The sequence below is a fragment of the Chelmon rostratus genome, chromosome 18 (assembly GCF_017976325.1).
Source record: "Chelmon rostratus isolate fCheRos1 chromosome 18, fCheRos1.pri, whole genome shotgun sequence".
In the NCBI taxonomy this organism is placed as follows: domain Eukaryota; kingdom Metazoa; phylum Chordata; class Actinopteri; order Chaetodontiformes; family Chaetodontidae; genus Chelmon; species Chelmon rostratus.
In genome coordinates this window covers 15,064,054-15,081,648 of record NC_055675.1, presented here as the reverse complement: position 1 = coordinate 15,081,648, position 17,595 = coordinate 15,064,054, and the positions used below count along the sequence as shown (strand labels likewise).

Genomic DNA, 17,595 nt, shown 5'->3' with positions numbered 1-17,595 from the left:
GCTTTGATAAATAAGTTTCAAAGAGGTTTTAGGCTCTATGGCTTATAATTCTTTATTGATATGAAGAACAGCTAAATTACAGTTAACATTTTTGTAAACATTGTTATTTACAAGAAGCACAAGGGTTACACTAGGCTAGCATACTTAACCATATGGCACTTAGCTGTGTTGTCTGTACAGTTGGTTAGAGAAAGAGGAATGTTGACCAGTATCGGTTCTCAAAGCAAATCTACTGAGTGCTTGAAACAGTTATCAGATAACTTACACCAAACTTCTACTCTACATGAAGGTAGCATGTCTTACAAAGCTTACTGGGCACTAGAAATGAATTGCCTTTGCAGTTTTAGTGTTACGCTTCTTTCAGTTGTACATGAAACTAAAGCAGAACATTTTAAAAGGAAAAAACTATAATATCTTAATTTCAGCCAACAACTATTACTGCAGTATGGTACCTATTCAGCACATCCAATACCAGGTTGTAAGGTTATGTTTAAGCTGTCACCATACACTAGACTTACATGATGTAGACATCCTAAAGCCCCAAACACTGAGCAACACAGCTAGAACCTGAGAAAGGGTGAAGTTAAGTGAAGTTCACAGTGAGAATGGCAAGCTTTGGTTGGATAAAATCCAACAATCACAACACATACTTATTGCTTTTACCTTGAGTACCGTGATTTGGAAGAGACCAGGTAAATAATGTTATATCATGCCCCTGCAGTGTAAACAAAGTTCCCTTATCCATTAAAAAGATGAGAAGACGAGTGCAATCTGTAAAGCAGCATCAGGTCTTTATCTCAGACCCTCTCCACGCACATGGCGATGCCCATCCCGCCTCCAATACAGAGAGATGCCACGCCCTTATGGCCTCCAGTCCTCTGAAGCGCATGCAACAAGGTCACCAGCACTCTGCAGCCGGACATGCCAATGGGATGGCCCAGAGAAATGGCACCACCACTCACATTCACCTGAGGAGAGGACAAAAAGGATAACCTAGCTGGATTCTGGGGGGGACATGTGAACCTGCCTGGTGACTGCTGGTATAAATGTAAACCTTGTCCATACCTTGTCCACATTCAGGCCAAGCTCTTTGACCACAGCAATAGACTGGGCAGCAAATGCTTCATTGATCTCGAATAAGTCGACCTGGTCCAGCTGCCAGCCTGCTTTCTCAACCTACAAGAGGAGAAACGACGAGAACAATGAATAGAAAGGAGGAAGGATTTTTTCAGTTACTGTTACATTTAGTTCTGATTTCTCACCGCTTTCCTGATAGCCGGTATTGGTCCAGTTCCCATGATAGATGGGTCAAGGCCAGCTTGAGCCGACGATACGATTCTGGCCATGGGTTTCACGCCACGCCTCACAGCCTCTGATTGGCTCATTAGGACAGTTGCTGCTGCTCCATCATTAATACCTTGAGTAAAAAAACAAAACAAAGAAATCACTTTATACATGAATTTAGACAAAAAGCTGGAAAAGCACAGCAGTGGCAGACGTCGTCTCAGAAAACGATGGAGGACCAGCTATCGAACCTGATGCATTTCCCGCGGTGACAGTGCCGCTGTTCTTAATGAAGCAGGGTTTGAGTTTGGACATGCTGTTTGTGTTGCTGCCGTGACGAGGAAACTCATCCACCTTCACCTCCACCGGACCTGAAGATGAAAGACAGATGATATAGTGCATGCACACAAAGGACAGATGTGACCCTTCCTCTGAGGTGAATTAGAGAATAAATCACTGAACATCTTGCCTTGTCTGGTTGATACTGTGACAGGAACAATCTCTTGATCAAAGTGTCCCGCTTTCTGCGCGGCCTCCGTTTTGTTCTGGGATTGAACAGCAAACAGGTCCTGCTGCTCCCGGCTGACGTCCCACTGCTTCGCCACATTCTCCGCTGATAAAATACATTCACAAGAGTTATCGCAACATTAAGTACTCATTTAGAGGCGTTTTCCAATGTGTTCTCAGCTGTGCACACCTGTGATGCCCATGTGGTAGCCATGGAAGGCGTCTGTCAGGCCGTCGGCCACCATGGAGTCCTGCAGGGAGGCATCGCCCATCTTCACACCTGCTCTCATGTGCAGGGTGTGAGGAGCCTTTTGGTAGAACCGGGAAACAAACAGGATTTCTCTTTTCACCCTTTGACCGATGGACAACATGCAAGAACATTTTTGTATCTTTTTTATTCTAGCTTTTTCTTACAAGAATTGACAGTGGGATTCACCAAAATCTCTCAACTGCACAAGCGTCTTGTAAATTGTAAATCCCTACATACAAGTGGATCTTGCGTCAGGCCTAAAGACTTGATTTTTTAGAAATACAGCGTTTAGGGTCAGTTCTAAAATTGGCTACATTATATATATACACATACATAAACAAACTTCGGTACATCTGATGCCAGCATATGGTATTTGAGCTGTCAACTGTCAATACTAAGTGCTGTGGAAACATGGAAACTCCTACCCTGCTCATACTCTCCATGCCCCCTGCCACCACCACAGTGGACTCTCCAGCCTGGATGGACTGAGCTCCCAGCCACACAGCCTTCAGGCCCGAGCCACACACCATCTGGCAGCTCCAGGCCGGGACAGGGTAGGGGATACCTGCCCCGACACTGGCCTGACGTGCCGGGTTCTGTCCATGACCTGGAGGAGAGGAAGGGGAAAAACACAATGGAGGTGAGACTGATATTGCCTGACAACTTGACTCATGAATAAAGGAGCACTGTCACGCTTTCATCTCAGCGATTTCCTGAACTTTCACCTGCTGTTAAGACGTGTCCCATGATAACCTCAGAGACCTCCTCTGGCTTCACTGCAGCCCGCTTCAGGACGTCCTTGATCACAACTGAACACAGGTCATGCAGAGACACCGTGGACAGAGCACCATTCAGGGACCCTGTGTAGAAATGGAGAGAAGATATTGTAACATGTGTCCCCATCAAATTCAAAATCTAATGATCCTTAAAATCATTTTCAGAGATCTACTGCAGCCCTGACCAGTAGGTCTCTAAGGTTCCCGGATCAGAACTTATTGGTTGTTCTTCACTGCAGTCTCAAAACTAAGCAAATTGAGACTTATATGAAACTGTCTCTTTGACCTGTTTGGACCTGGCTTCATTCTATTTTTGTGAAACATTTTGGACCTGATTTAGAGACCTGCTGTGTAAATAAACTGAATTTAGTAACTATTGGTCATTTGAGGATAACCCAAAGTTACATTGTAAACTTCTCTGAACACACAGTGGCCTTGTTGTCCAACTGAATGCATCTTGGCGAGGGGACGCGCCCACTTCTGACACGCTAGACGTGCTGTAACCAATGGTAGAGAGCTCGTGCGCCATGGCACTATTACCAGCCAGCCAATCACTGTTCATAGAATACTGGGACCACCAATCAGAACGCTGCGAGACTCCTATTTAACTGAGTTAATGAACATTAACCACTTACCCAAATTAAACAAGACAAGTGATATAATGTACATACAAGTATATACAAGTCCTAGCGACAGAAACAATGAAATTTAACTACAGCTAACCTGACCACGGCGCTAACGAGCCGCAGTGCAGCAACAGCAAATTAGCAATGTTAGAAACTGTTTCAAATGAATGCGGATTGTACTGGATATTAAATCTTACCGATTGGTGTCCGAGCAGCAGAGACGATGACAACAGGCTCGGGGTTCATTGTGATAGACGGCTGGTTGGATTTGGAGTCGGAGTCTTTGCTTCAGAGTGTTCCTGTAACTGTTCGTCCACACTGCACTGAGCTCTGTTGATGCTACTGTGTGACTGAATGACAGACCTGCACTGAACAGGATCTGTGCAAGTGTAACTGCTGGGAAGATGTACCAGAGCGCCACCTTCTGTGTGGGAGGATAACAGCAGCATCTGTTCAGTCATTATACCAGTTCTCAATGAGGTTAGTTTCACTTAATTTTGAATTTAAAGGACACACATCTAATCAGGACTCAGACTCTATATTCTTTACCTTATATTAATTTTTTCCATAATATGCTTTGTGGTTATCTAACTTTATCTCTAAATATGTTTTCTACTTCTCTATTCCATTCCTTTTTATCTCTCCAGTCTTCTTCATGTGCTACTGTGATAGGATAAAACTTGATCCTATTACATGTCACCCAAATTATGTTCATTTGAGATTAATGGCATGTGCACTTTCAGTTGTAGGACAAGGAAACCCCATCATTTCTATTCATGTTCATTTTTTCATTATATTAACTTTGAAATCAAGCATAAGTTGAATACATTTTTGTTAAGCCACACCCAAGTTGTTATATCATAACCAGAAGGGTAGATTATATGATGAGGCCTGTTAGGTTAAATAAGTAATGACTTTCCATATTAATGTATTGATGGGTAGTAATAATGGGTTTAACTCTGTAGTATTAAAAATCTTTATTGGTATTTGGTCAGTACATGAAAAGGACTGAAGTCAGAATAATATGAACATCGCATATAAACTACTCACAATTCAACAGAATCTTTTGAACTGAATTTTTTTTCCTCAATGAAAAATTAAAATTGCATAAAAAAAAACCACAGGCCAACATCTAAAAATGACCTTTAATATTGCGAAGCTACTGTAATTCAGTGATTTTACTGACTTTTTGACGATGAGTTACAACACCAGATGCCTGATTTCAGTGTCAAGAGCTCAAACAAGAACAGCATAGACGTGCTCAAATAAACAGCAGAATGAAACGCACTAGTTTTAAGTCATACATCCACTCAATTCAAATCTAACATTAACCCATACCTGTTATATCCCTGTTTAGCAACACAAATGTGACATAGGCATCACAATAGGCAAGGGGAGCAGGGTGAAAACAAAACTTCTGGACAGCAGTGCTGTGTTACAGACTATGCATTTGTTGCCTTGTTTGTATATTGTATAAAAAAAGAAAAGACAATACATGTCAAAGTACATTACAAAACCACACTGTCGCTCACGCTGGAGTCCAGGCCGTTCTGAGTGTGCCGTGACCCTGCAGTCCTCGTGCCCTTGGTCACCAGGGCAGTCTTGTCCTCATGGGGGTCGGTGGTGGAGTCTGTGTCATTCGAGTGCTGAGTCAATGATGTCTCGCTGCCCGTCGGAGAGTCCACGCTCTCATACCCCGCGCTCAGCTGGCTCCCGAAACCCACAGGTCCTCCAACTCTCCCAGCAGCAGTCTGACTCCCTGACGCCTCCTCTGAGTGGTTGGAAAGTTTGGTCTCAGCTTCACCGGGGCTGGAGACCATGGGGGACATGGGAAAATCTTCTTCTGTGCTGCTGACCTCCCGGTACAGGCTGGGTGTAGTGGTCTCGCTCCTCTGGGATGAGTTGCCATTGCTTGGTCCATTGGAGACCCTCCCGTAGTCCTTCCCCATTGGTTCAGAGGGTGCGCCGGCCTGCTCAGGCTGGGTGGACGGTTCAGCGGATGAGCTGGAAGCAGTGGGTGAAGTCCTGCTGGGTCCTGCTCCGGCCAATGACCCCTGAGTTTGAGACAGCTGCTGCCGAGAGTCTTTCAACTGCTGCTGAAGGACAAGGATGGTGCTCTGCATCCCCTCCACCTCCTCATCTAGCTGGATGATGAAGTCATTCAACTCTGGTAGAGATGAAGATCAGGAACAGACAAAGAACAAAGTCAAAAATCAAATCAACGGTAGGATGTTAAAAGACGTAAATATAAGAAGCAGTCACCCTTAAACTGGTCACGTTCTCACCGTCTTGACTGCTCTTGAGCTCTTCGCTGTACTTCTTCTGCAGTGCCAACTCAGCTTCCAGCTGGGCGATGCGTCCCTGGGACAGCTGCCTGCCCAACTCCTGGTTTTCCTGAATCAGCATTCGACACTTGGCCATCAGTTTCTTCCCCGTTTGGCTGTAAGGGAAACAAGTCTCACATCACACAGTGAACCAGGAGACAAACACGACAGGCAAAGAGATGCCATTGATCTGTTCCAACTTCCTGATCCACAAGCTAAGGGTCAACATAAACTTTTCAACCTGGGCATCTCTAAACTGTCTCTCTAGCATAAACAGGACTTTGATTTTATCTATTAGATTCTAATGTAATATAAAATAATAAGGAACCCACTGACCCATAACTGTTTAGTACAAATAAATGCACATTATTTTCTTGTAAAAGATCCAAAGTACCAAATGATTTTTTTTCTCTGACTAAAAAAAAGCTAAATTATGAGTATATGTCAAAGGTCTAAGGTCCTCACTGTAGCGAAAACCTTTTACAAGCTACCTAGACCCACATTTCTATGGAACGAATGCATCCATTCTTACACTGTAACGTAATTCACCATGTTGCATATTGAAGACAAGTGAGCAATTTAAAAATAACAGTAGCAATTCTGCCGCTACCAAACTCTCAGGCTCAAACGCACTCGCTTCCTGACTCAGTATGAAGAAAATGCAGAAAAAAATGTAACAGAGTAATATTAGCATGACACGCTACAAGAAAAACTACATATAAATAACAACCCTTAACTATGAGTAGCATAAAAGGAAATGTGCACTGCAGAACCAGGCACGGTGTTTGTGTAGTCATCACTTTAAATACACAGGAGCAAGTGTTTCAACAGTAAAATCAAACAGCTTAAGGTGCTGCTTACTCAACTTCACAACAGGTTAAGGAATACTCCAACAGTCGAGCACACCTGTTATTTTTACAGTAGCAGTTATTTGTGGTTATGCTTTACAAAAGCCCTAATCAAGAAGCCAACTTTGCGGACATATGACAGGCATACACATTATTTAAAACCACAATTAACTGACATCTATTTGGTCTATAAAAGCCTATGGGTGTCATCTTGCTAGACAAAAATGTAATATTAACAGTAATAGCAAATAATCTCAGCAACTGTACCCTATGAAAGCAGAAGCAGTCATTTAAGTGGTAACAGCTCAGAAAACCACATATTATTCTTACTTGTCATAAAAAATTAAGCACTGCACATTATTGAGTTAATTGCATGTACTGCACACCTTCTCAGTAGTTGAAGTAGTTATCATAACCATTAATTTCTTGTAAGGACTGGGAAGACATATACGTTTAGCTCTCAATAGGCTGTGTATACACTGCCAGCTCAAATCTCACCTGAGTATAAATTTGTTTTTAAAGACAGGAAAAGACAAACAGATTCCACGTGTGTTTCATTCTTTACACAGTGGCTACAGATCTGTGCCACACAGGTGAGGAAGAAATGTCTAACCAGCTATTAGCGTAAATGGCTGAGGGAGAGATTATGAGGTCAATAACAAAAATACACAGAAATACAATACATTCTCATCAACTCATAACATGACTTGTTAAAGACATTTGCATTCACAACTTGAAAACAGGACTCAGTGCACCTACAGCAGTGTGTTTCATTATGCATGTGAAGAATTAAGCAAAGCTTAATCCGTCATAAAAGTGCAAATGTTCATACAAGTGTAAACAATCAAAGCCGATTGTGCTTCTTGGTTCACACACACTGCAGTAAGTGTTTGTTTCAGAGAAACAAGAGAAAGATCAAATGAAATGCCAATAAAAAGAAACAAGTCACAAATAAAACATGTAAATACACTCTACCGTGAGTGGGCCCATGTTTAAAGACACAGGCGGCTGGACCTCATGCCTGAACCACAGTCCTCTGTGGACCAGGATCTGGCTCCGCGCAGTCTCATTTCTACTGGCTCTTCCCCCCAAAGTCTTACTTTTAAATCCTAGAAACTTTCCTCATGTTACTGCAATGTATCTAGACTGTCCAACAAGTCTTTACGTTTCTCAGGCAGACTAGAGGGGTATGTGTGTGGTGTAATCCACAGTTAAATGTCTTTATAAACCAAGTGTGGGAATTGTCTGTAAAATGTTCAATTGCTGTTTTAGGCTAGGGATGCTCCCTGCCTGACTCACCCTCCACCATAACCCCCCTATTTAATGTGTGAGCTGTCTGGTTTGAGCTGAGGGTGCGGGGAGGGCATTTATCCGTGTTGGGAAGTGAGTGACCACCTCTTCAGGAACAGTCCGGACTCCTTCAGGCCCTTGGACGGTGAGGGGATACGAGGGGAGAGAGCTGAAACACAAGTGTCACCTGACCATACTGTCTTTTCACTTTAGGTTATGTGATATGTAGCTGGCACAGTGCAGAGTACAAAAACAGTTTTGTTTTGCAGTGACTGGCTTTCTGTAAAGTCTGAGTCTCGTGGTGAGTACAGCATTTTTCAGCCTTCCCCCCCACCATTGTTCCTGCATGCCTGCAGTGAGAGTGAGGGTGGGGGGCATGAGGAAGTCTTGCCTTTTTGGGGGGGGAGGGGGGTTATTTTGATTGTCTTTACCTATCAGGTGTAAATTTCCAGGCACTCAGTTCATTTTGGGCCTGCTCCAGTTTGTCTTTAGTCTGTTCTAGTTCAGCCTTCATTTTGAGGAAAAACAAGTTGATGGCCGGGTCCACCATGGATGACCGGAGTTGGGCCGCACTCGGCTGCTGGACTTGCTTGAGGTACTGAATCTGGGTCTGCAGGATAAAACAAACAGGTGTTACTGACAAGTAAAGTGTAGCATCTCTCTACTAATGAAGAACTTTTTATTGTTACGAATGCCAGATCTTAAGCTTGACGAATTCCACTCACATTAGCATTTCCCAAAATCATAAGAATTCAGTCTGGTTTTAAAATCTTGCAGTATCTTTAAGATCATCAGATAGCTTTTCATTCCTGAGTCTCAAGAGAATAAATTGGGCCACAAGAGGTTTCTAAAGATGAGGACCTGAGCAATTTCTGCATGTTGCCTTTTCAAGAAGTTAATCAGCAGCTTTGAATAGTACCTAGCTTTAAATTCAGGTTGCTGCAAGGTAAAAATACTTTGTTGGATAGTAATCATATATATTAAGATTAATCTTAAAGTAAATCACAGCCATTTCAATTCTATAGTAAAAGATACTGTTAGACAGGAGCTGCTTTCCCATACACATCTAACAACAATTTTCAGTCACGGAAGACCAGACAAGTTAAAACAAAAACTCACCTGTTGAAGTCACTGTTATAATGACTTCTAATTTCCATGAACTTAATTTGAATGTATTTACATGAGATGCGAAGGGTACGACTAATATTCACCAATACGCAGCCAGTCGAAAATGGTCGTCTACTTTTTACAGCTCTGTAGTTAAAAGGAAAGTGAAAAAACTCCCAGTTTAAAGCTTTGTAAGTGCACTAATGTTGACCTTAGTTGTCCTATAAGAATGGAATGTGCTGCCATAAAGCCACCGTGTGATCTACTGAGCTGTCAATCTGATAAGAGCATATAAATGCCTTCCTTGACACTAATAGCCTATAGCCTATATACACCACGGTAATGAATTAATCAAGGTATAGTGTAGTGCTGAATTGACGTTAATGAGTAGATTCGTTAACGGAGACAAAAATCGAAATTCCATTTGAGTTTTTCAAGCAAAACTTAGAAAAGTATTTGCAGAAATGTTGCTTGCTTTTTGCAATCTCATATCATTACATGCAGTGTACACTGACGGGTCTAAACAAGCAAGTTACAGACATGGTAACTTGTAATGAGCATTTGTCAGAGGACATTTAACCCACAACCAATTTATTTTAAAAATGCATATTTAATCAAAAACAAAAGTAATGGTTAACTGCAGCCTCAGAGTATTTGGACTTTCGTTAGAGTTAATCAATTATCGCAAAGCGTGATACATTATTACTCATACTGATAGGGCACTACTGATAACAGAGCATCATTAAAGGGAGTATCTAATGCTCTTCCTTTGAGACAAATAAAAACCACATTTCCCAACATCACAACAAAGGCTTTAAGACAGTGGAGGAATAGACACATACTGTGCACTCTTGCATTTCCTGCTCCTTGGTGGCAAGTCGCATGACCAAGATGTTCTCCCTGCGTGCAGACTCCTGCTGCTGCTGCTTGAGCTTCTCCTCGGACTCCTTCAGCCCTGTTACATCATTGGCTAAGACGGTGAGGAGGAGAAGGGGGGGACAAAAAAAAAAGTGCATCAGAAGAAATATCACTTCCACAAGCAGCCAAATATAGTGTGCAATACATAGAGATTATCACCGGCAGAGATGCTGGCAGGACAAATCGTGTTCATGTTGTATTGGATTACATTTATGTAACAGCAGATGTACTTACAACATAGATCTGCATATTTGGCCTCCAGGACCTGAACATATGCTTCATGCTGTTTCCACCTGGGAGGAGCAGAACGTGTGTAAACATTAACAGCTCCACTTAAATAGATCAAGTTTCACCACGACATAATTAATTTCTCATTGTAGAGCTGTTAATCACCTTGTACACAACTCCTCTCTAGTGAGGGTCTTCATGTCAGACTCACTGAGGCGAACCTGTAGAGACGAAAAACAACGACTGGTTAGATTAAGAGGCCTATCATTGATTTAAGATCATGTTTAGAAGAGGTTCATGACAAAGAATAGACAAAATGCTTCCCCTACAAAACACTCACCTTCTTGGGTAGAGGCTCCTCGTTGGTCATTGTGAACTCTAGAAGTGAATATAAAAGAAAAGTCACCATTAATCACACCTTGGTGTCGTGGGTTAAAGCGACTGCATCATCTTTAGCCGTAACGCGTGCACACGCAGCAAAATATGACATGTATGACAACTTCGCTAAATAGCTACAAATATTGCGGTTTCCAACCAACTAATGGAGCCAAGTGTGTTTGGCGACTAACAACTACGTGACCGACCAAATCAAAGTTAACATAAACAGTTAATAAGGGCTGTCGTGCTTAATGTTAGCTGGTGTGGCAGGCAGCAACGATGGATAGCAAGGAAGGGAATTAAGCTAACCAAGGTTAACTCTCGGGTGCTGAAAACACTTAGCAACCGCTAGCAAAATATATAGAGGCTGGGAAAGTATCGCGTTAAGCTACATTTGTTTCTTTATGTTCCACCTGGCAGCACGAAATTCTTGGCTCTGTTTTCGGCTCCTTGTTATCACAAAATGGCGGTGAAGGAAATGACTCCCTCCCTTGCGCTTTTCCTGAAACTAGCGGGCTCTTGGCTGCAGATATCAGGCCTTCTGCCATCAAAAAACACTTACCAGTCCCGTGTCTTTCGATGGTTCTGGAAGCTCTTTGCTTCTCCGACTCCTTACAAGGCGCAAAATGGCAACTACGTTAAAGATTTACTGTGAATTTATATGTAGTTGACTCGCCTCGGCGTGACCACCATCATTTTCGTCAGTGAAGGCAGAACAGAATGGCTCTGGACGAGCTGCTGCACTCGCGTTGCTGCAGAGCACAGCCAGAGACGGGGAAGACAAAACAGACGTCTCACTCCGCCGTAATTTCCGGATCCGACAACGAAGCTGAGACGCACGCGACTTACAGGGACAAAACGCTGTTCGTCAATATCTCAGCTAAAATAACATTAACAGTTCATAGTTGTTTATTTCGAAGAAAGATATGAAACATGGTATCCATGCTTTTTTTAAAAATGTAATTGTATTAAAGTTAAAACTGCATGAATGTGTATAGGAAAACAGCTTAGTGCTCTTCATGTATGGACATATTAACTATGTAGTTGAGAGCAATTAATTGATCAATAAATTGATTGATTCAAACGGTTTGACTACTTATTAACAATTTTGATAAATTGATTACATTGATCATTGTCAAAAACTGCTCTTATTTTTAAATATTTGCTGGTTCCTTTAGTCTCCCATCGTAATACATGTATTTGTTTGACTGTATTCATATCAAACAATGCCTCAATTAATAATTTTTCATCAGCTGTGTGTTCAGGATTCTCATTGCCTGGTGTTCCCTCATTCATGGTTGATGGAAATTTGTTGTTATTTTAATAATGTGAGACTTTTCTTGAATGAGATGACGGGAAGGTCTTGCCACCCTTTTATTTGGCCAAATTTGCTTGTTGCAGAAAATTAATACGTGATAGCATTCATTTGTGAATCCATAATAACAAAGTCTGTAGTTCAGATGAGGCCCACCAAGAACATTTACGTTTTTAGTCACAAGTACTGAGATCTTGTTGGTTCTATTCCTGAGTGATTCATTTTCCTTATAATAGACGATCTCTGGGATTACCTCCGATTTGGTTGAGGAGCTGCTCACGTGATTCTTTAGTTTGCTGTTAGTTTTGATAATTATGCTAAATTGTGCAACCTGTACAAATGATGTAGAATTTTAAGGGATATGTTGCGTTTTATTCTGTACTGTCTATTTACCCTAACATCGTATGTTTCACATCGGAAATCTAATATAATTTATAGACATGAGCACATTATTTCTGTAACAAAATATGCAACGATGCTTCGGCTATCACTGCTATTAAGGCCACTGGAAACCAATCAGAAGGGTGAATTGAAAAATGTTATAGAAGAGGGCGGGGTAAAATGTCTAATCTAATATGTTTAAATATATTTTAATATGTCACGTTGTCATCACATATGCCACTATATATTATCTTTCAATATTTATGAAATGGGGTAGTGGCATCAATTGTCGCCGTTGAGTTTTATAATTATTGCACACTCTCGCGAACACCCCCATCTGACGATAATGGTACGGTCGCTCCTTCTGTCAGGTTGAAATCGCACATTTCAAGGGCAGTTACCAGTGCTTCTACTCTGTATTGTCAACCACATGAGAGCTATCATGAACATGCTTTGCAGAGTTGGTCAAATACGAAGGTAAACCTCATATGAACTTATCATTCAGTGCCATTACATTGTTCAAAGTGGAAAAGGAATTAGGCCAGCGGACTCCTGGTAGCGGCGACTGCTCATGAACTTGAGACAGTTTATTCAGAGCTAACAGTTAGCTAGCCAGGACGCTAACTTAGTTTAGCAGCTCAGCAGGGTTAGCTTGTGGCGCACCAGAAAAAAAGGATGTTATTTATATTCGGTCACATTTCTTCATACCAAGCTAACTTGGAGCCTACAGCTAATTCTGCTAACAATTAGTTAGTCACCCAACTACTGTATGATAAACCACAACACCAGAAATGTAGTTTTGGTAACTTAAAGCAGCTGCTCAAGCCTTATCAGTCTGTTGGAACAGTCGTGCCTTTACTCCTAGCTCAAAGCTGTGTTTTGATACGGTATGGTTGGTTAATATTCACTCTGCTTTGCTTCAGGTGTGCAGCCAGCCTGAGCCAAGCTATAAACCAAGTCGCTGCATCAAGGCAGAAGCACACGCTCCCTGACCTGACTTATGACTATGGTGCCCTGGAGCCCCGCATCAATGCAGAGATCATGCAGCTGCACCATAGCAAGCACCATGCCACATATGTGAACAACCTCAATGTTGCAGAAGAGAAATATCAGGAGGCACTAGCAAAGGGTACAAACACAAACTAGCAAGAACTAATCAGCAGATTGCTTCTGTATAAAGTACAAACACACTACAGTCACATATTTTTGATAGATCTGATGTCTTTGTATTCACCTGCTTGTACTTGACTTGTATTTTTAGGAGATGTGACAGCACAGGTTGCCCTCCAGCCTGCTCTGAAGTTTAATGGAGGAGGCCACATTAACCACACCATCTTCTGGACAAACCTCTCTCCTAATGGTGGAGGCGAACCACAGGGTAGGGCAAAAACGGATCCACAACTTGTCTTTCTATTTACTAGTTTCCCTACACAGCTTTGTTGTTTTATGGTTAACTATGACTCTGTCATCTAATGTTAAGTTAGTAGTGCTGCACCTACTGTGGGTAGCAGCTCTGTGCAGCTTTTAGCCCTTTGCAAGCCACCAATGTAAAACATAGCCAGCCTTTCCCCTTAAATAAGCTCAGACAACCTCCCCAGCATAAAACAGCAGAGAGTAAAGTAAATGGATAGCTTGTGAAGCATCCAAAAAGCCAAAGTTTCAGTTGTTTTGTGTGAGGATTTAGCATGCCAAATACAGACTGCATATTAAATAGTGGTCAGAGCCACTGTGACGTCATCCTTTGGTCTGTGGACTGCCATTTGGAAGCATCGACTTTGGCATTATGGACGTGGCCATCTTGGTTTTTGGAACTAGAAGTGGCTGTATTTGGAAGAAAGGATGGAGCTGGGGAGGATATGCATTCTACACCTCTTTCCTGATTGGATCTGATGGAGAACCCAAGGACACACTGTGGTAATGACTTGTCAATCACAAGGTAGCCACGCCCTGAGGCATACCCTGCTTTATCGTCTGTTTTACTCTAAATGTGACCACAATTTCCAAAATGAATATCATACTGTATTGAAGAAGACTTGAAACTACCAATTGTCTGTGTTACCAAACTAGAGAGTTAAAAAGGAGTAATATTGGACTTACATTCATCAGGTTGGCAGTCAGTGCCTGAAAAGCTGGTACTGTATCTCAGCAATGTGTTGTATTAATGCTGTTTTCCTTAGTTCTTGTGCCTCCTAGTGATCCAAGATGCTGCCGAAGTGGGTCAATAATGGGACGTCATTTAGCATCCATCATATTACATGGCTTTTCTAGAAATTTATTTTCATATCATGAGGCTCACAGGGCATCTCACTTCCAGATATCTTGTAAAATAAAACAATGTAAATATGCAGATTGAGTTTACTGGAAATGCTTTCTCATTTAGTTTCTTCCTGTTAATGTATAGTATTGCCCTCAAGTAGAACCTGTCTGTGTCACTTCCTGTAGGGGAGCTGATGGAGGCCATTAAGCGGGACTTTGGCTCCTTCCAGAAGATGAAGGAGAAGATGTCTGCTGCTACAGTGGCGGTGCAGGGCTCGGGCTGGGGCTGGCTGGGCTTCGACAAGGAGAGTGGAAGACTTCGCATCGCTGCTTGTGCTAACCAGGATCCCCTGCAGGGAACTACAGGTCAGTTGAAAACGGCTTTGAAGTACAGATAAGACTTTCTTTCAACAGAATATCATTTATAATTCCTCCTCATACACTCCTTTGCCGAGTATCACAATGAAACAGAGCTGTCAGGGTGATTGTTTCCTGTCTCTGACCCACAGGCCTCATCCCCCTCCTTGGTATCGATGTATGGGAGCATGCCTACTACCTTCAGTACAAAAATGTGCGGCCGGACTATGTTAAGGCTATCTGGAATGTGATCAACTGGGAGAATGTGAGCGAGCGTCTCCAGACTGCCAAAAAGTAGAATCTAATCCTCAAATATCCCCCATAACCCTTCTCACCTTGACCTGAATCAAATAGCAGTTGGAAATAATTTTGAAGTTTTACCTTGCATGGAGTTTTCAGATGATCACCTACGTCTAAGCTAATTATCTAAAATACTGTCTATGTTGGTGGAAACTACTCTGCATCTATGCAAGTTCAAGCAAACTTGAAATTATTTGCAAACGCCTTTTAGATCAGGTCTGTTCTCAACCTCCAGACTTTTTTCAAACGCACAAATTGGCCTCCTTTCACATTCAGGCTGGCTTCTGTGAATCACACCCAAATATTGGCTGCCATACATGAAAATTAGGGATTAGAGAACCAGAGTGTATATTCAGTGAGTTTTATCTTTGCCAGAATAGCACCATCAGACAATGTTGTTGCAGTCCATGTTTCTGATGTATTATAATAAAGTTATAGGATTTGAATTGTAAAAGCTGGATTGTTGGTGCTTTATTTTTCTATTTCTGTGTGCTGTGATGAATATCATGTAACTATTGTTAGACAGTTATTCATGTCAGAGAAAATAAAGTCATGGTCATTGTAGTCATAGTTGTGACCAACACTGAGGCTACAGTTGAGACTTTTCAAGTTCAGTTTGGTTCAGATCTTTATACTCCCACCTGAAGACAATAAAGATTGCTTTTATTGGATGTTTAACAGGGGTCATGGAGTTTAAAAAAAAAACAAAAAACATTTTTTGAAGCCTTGTTCAACAAAGTAAGCAATTTTGACCAAATTTGGTGAGGCACCTAAAAGAGTTCTCCCTGGCTGCAATTCTCAGCTTTCCTCTTATATTGCACTGCATGATGCCTATCAACATTTGGTTTCCTACAACTTTTTTAAAGATTTTCTTTTCTAAAGTGCGGCCAAGTTGGCTTCACTCCAACCAAAAGATTTAGTTGAAAAACAGTGCTTGCTGAGAAACCACAGCCCTGCTGATATTGTCAACTCCAGTCTGTGAGATGTCCTAATACTCTTTGGAAGACAATAGATAGTATCTAAATCATATATGGTGTGTCCAGTGCTGTAAACTTGATGTCTGAGCTGAAAAATATGACTTTATTTATTGGACATATCATAGACTACACAGTTTTGTGTGATCTGCTGCTCCACAGTATTACCAAAAGAGGGCAGTGTTTCCAAGGTTTTCCTGCTGTAGGTGCTCTTTGGATCAATGAGCCCTATGCACACAATATCAAGTGCATTCAAATTATGGGTGCTTTGGAGTTGTATGTTCATGTATAACATTGGTTAGACAGACTTTCAAAAGTTACAGTTAATTACTCTCTTCATCAATACAGCCCACAGGGGATTTTAAAGAGCTTTAACAGCACACTGTGTGTGACTTGAGTTAATTTTATGTCAAAGAAAAGGTGGTTTCCTTCAAAATAATATCAAGGACAAGCTTACTTCAGCTGAACAAATGACTTCCAGGTGGCTAATCTCCTGTCATCCAAGTGGCTCCGCTCTTCCTGTCAGTGATTAGGGCTGACTGATTTGCCAGTGGGAATGTCAACATTCCAGAGATCTCTCCCTTTCCCTGGAGGTGGTGCCATGATGTAGAGGTGAACTGGTTTTCAGTGGACATGGTGAGTTCAAGCACATGTTGACCAGACTCGAATCGTGAGACTGGAATCAGCTCTCCTGGTTGTATTGAATTATGTACTGTTTTGGTCACGATCTGATAACTAAATGAAGTTACTGAATGAATCAATAAAAAATGAAAACATGTCATTCAAACTCTTGATTTAAACACTTTGCAGACGCATCAGTGAATTATTACAAATTGGCGCAGTGTGACTCTATTGTTACACAGATAATGGTTGTTAAATCTGACCTACAGGCCTTTTGGGACTTATACATATAAAGACACTACTGATGTGGCAGAAACCAGCTGCAGCAGAAAGCCTGTGGGAACAGGCAAACTAATGACAACTGACTTCAGACTGCTTTTGGAATGAATGACAAAGAACTGCTTCAATTTATCAGAGCCATAAATACAGGCACACAAACTTGAGCATTGCCAGCATTTAAAAACAGAAGTCTCCCCATTTATAAGATGATGGTCCATCTAAATGTGGCCTACTTTTGCTCCGTAAAAGTTTGGGTGTGCCAAAAATTATTTCCCTCTTCCACAACTCGTAAAAAAGATGGAATTCACTCAGGATAGAGTTTCTTTAACCTCTGGAAGTGAAGAGGGGAAAATATTGGGGAAATGTCTCAGTCACTGAGTTTAGCTCCTCTGAAATCTGCCTTTCTTCTTTCTCCCCTCTCCTCGTTTCCTTCTCTAGTGCTCTTTCCTAAAGGCTGCAATTAAAACCTCTTTTCTTGCAAAAATCTGAAAGTGAAACATACACACACTTGCAACTTTGTCACAAGTCCCATTTTCAGCCTCCATCAGGCATCCAATAGCAGCTTTGGGACGTACG

The 17,595-nt window shown here is 41.7% G+C and overlaps 3 protein-coding genes across 3 annotated transcripts; 1 reads left to right on the top strand and 2 right to left on the bottom strand.

Annotated features, from left to right (window-relative positions):
• Positions 1 to 36: 36 nt before the first annotated feature.
• Positions 37 to 3,776, bottom strand: acat2 (acetyl-CoA acetyltransferase 2). Its single transcript, XM_041958900.1, has 9 exons — positions 3,641 to 3,776; positions 2,767 to 2,901; positions 2,467 to 2,648; positions 1,982 to 2,099; positions 1,754 to 1,897; positions 1,536 to 1,655; positions 1,263 to 1,417; positions 1,066 to 1,176; positions 37 to 968 (listed from the first exon to the last, which is right to left on the bottom strand). Exons 1-9 carry the CDS (start codon positions 3,687 to 3,689, stop codon positions 798 to 800), a joined length of 1,185 nt encoding a protein of 394 aa, XP_041814834.1. The 5' UTR covers positions 3,690 to 3,776; the 3' UTR covers positions 37 to 797.
• A 629-nt stretch (positions 3,777 to 4,405) lies between these two features.
• On the bottom strand, positions 4,406 to 11,276 carry LOC121622297 (WT1 associated protein). Its single transcript, XM_041959227.1, has 8 exons — positions 11,099 to 11,276; positions 10,499 to 10,536; positions 10,324 to 10,379; positions 10,165 to 10,223; positions 9,855 to 9,982; positions 8,337 to 8,515; positions 5,729 to 5,883; positions 4,406 to 5,610 (listed from the first exon to the last, which is right to left on the bottom strand). The coding sequence occupies exons 2-8, from the start codon at positions 10,526 to 10,528 to the stop codon at positions 4,952 to 4,954; spliced, it is 1,266 nt and encodes a 421-aa protein (XP_041815161.1). The 5' UTR covers positions 10,529 to 10,536; positions 11,099 to 11,276; the 3' UTR covers positions 4,406 to 4,951.
• A 1,314-nt stretch (positions 11,277 to 12,590) lies between these two features.
• On the top strand, positions 12,591 to 15,648 carry sod2 (superoxide dismutase 2, mitochondrial). Its single transcript, XM_041958251.1, has 5 exons — positions 12,591 to 12,709; positions 13,156 to 13,361; positions 13,494 to 13,610; positions 14,675 to 14,854; positions 14,998 to 15,648. Exons 1-5 carry the CDS (start codon positions 12,663 to 12,665, stop codon positions 15,141 to 15,143), a joined length of 696 nt encoding a protein of 231 aa, XP_041814185.1. The 5' UTR covers positions 12,591 to 12,662; the 3' UTR covers positions 15,144 to 15,648.
• The last annotated feature ends 1,947 nt before the right edge of the window (positions 15,649 to 17,595 follow it).

Excerpts from the sequence above, each read along its gene's own strand:
- acat2 (XM_041958900.1), bottom strand. The coding sequence starts at position 3,689 with ATGAACCCCGAGCCTGTTGTCATCGTCTCTGCTGCTCGGACACCAATC. Across the intron at positions 2,649-2,766 it reads GGGACACGTCTTAACAGCAG|GTCATGGACAGAACCCGGCA; the intron begins GTGAAAGTTCAG and ends CCTCTCCTCCAG. Across the intron at positions 1,418-1,535 it reads CACCGCGGGAAATGCATCAG|GTATTAATGATGGAGCAGCA; the intron begins GTTCGATAGCTG and ends TTTTTACTCAAG.
- LOC121622297 (XM_041959227.1), bottom strand. The coding sequence starts at position 10,528 with ATGACCAACGAGGAGCCTCTACCCAAGAAG. Across the intron at positions 9,983-10,164 it reads CAAATATGCAGATCTATGTT|CCAATGATGTAACAGGGCTG; the intron begins GTAAGTACATCT and ends TCACCGTCTTAG. Across the intron at positions 5,884-8,336 it reads TGGAAATTTACACCTGATAG|CCAAACGGGGAAGAAACTGA; the intron begins GTAAAGACAATC and ends TTTCCCTTACAG.
- sod2 (XM_041958251.1), top strand. The coding sequence starts at position 12,663 with ATGAGAGCTATCATGAACATGCTTTGCAGAGTTGGTCAAATACGAAG. Across the intron at positions 12,710-13,155 it reads AGAGTTGGTCAAATACGAAG|GTGTGCAGCCAGCCTGAGCC; the intron begins GTAAACCTCATA and ends GCTTTGCTTCAG. Across the intron at positions 13,362-13,493 it reads TCAGGAGGCACTAGCAAAGG|GAGATGTGACAGCACAGGTT; the intron begins GTACAAACACAA and ends TTGTATTTTTAG.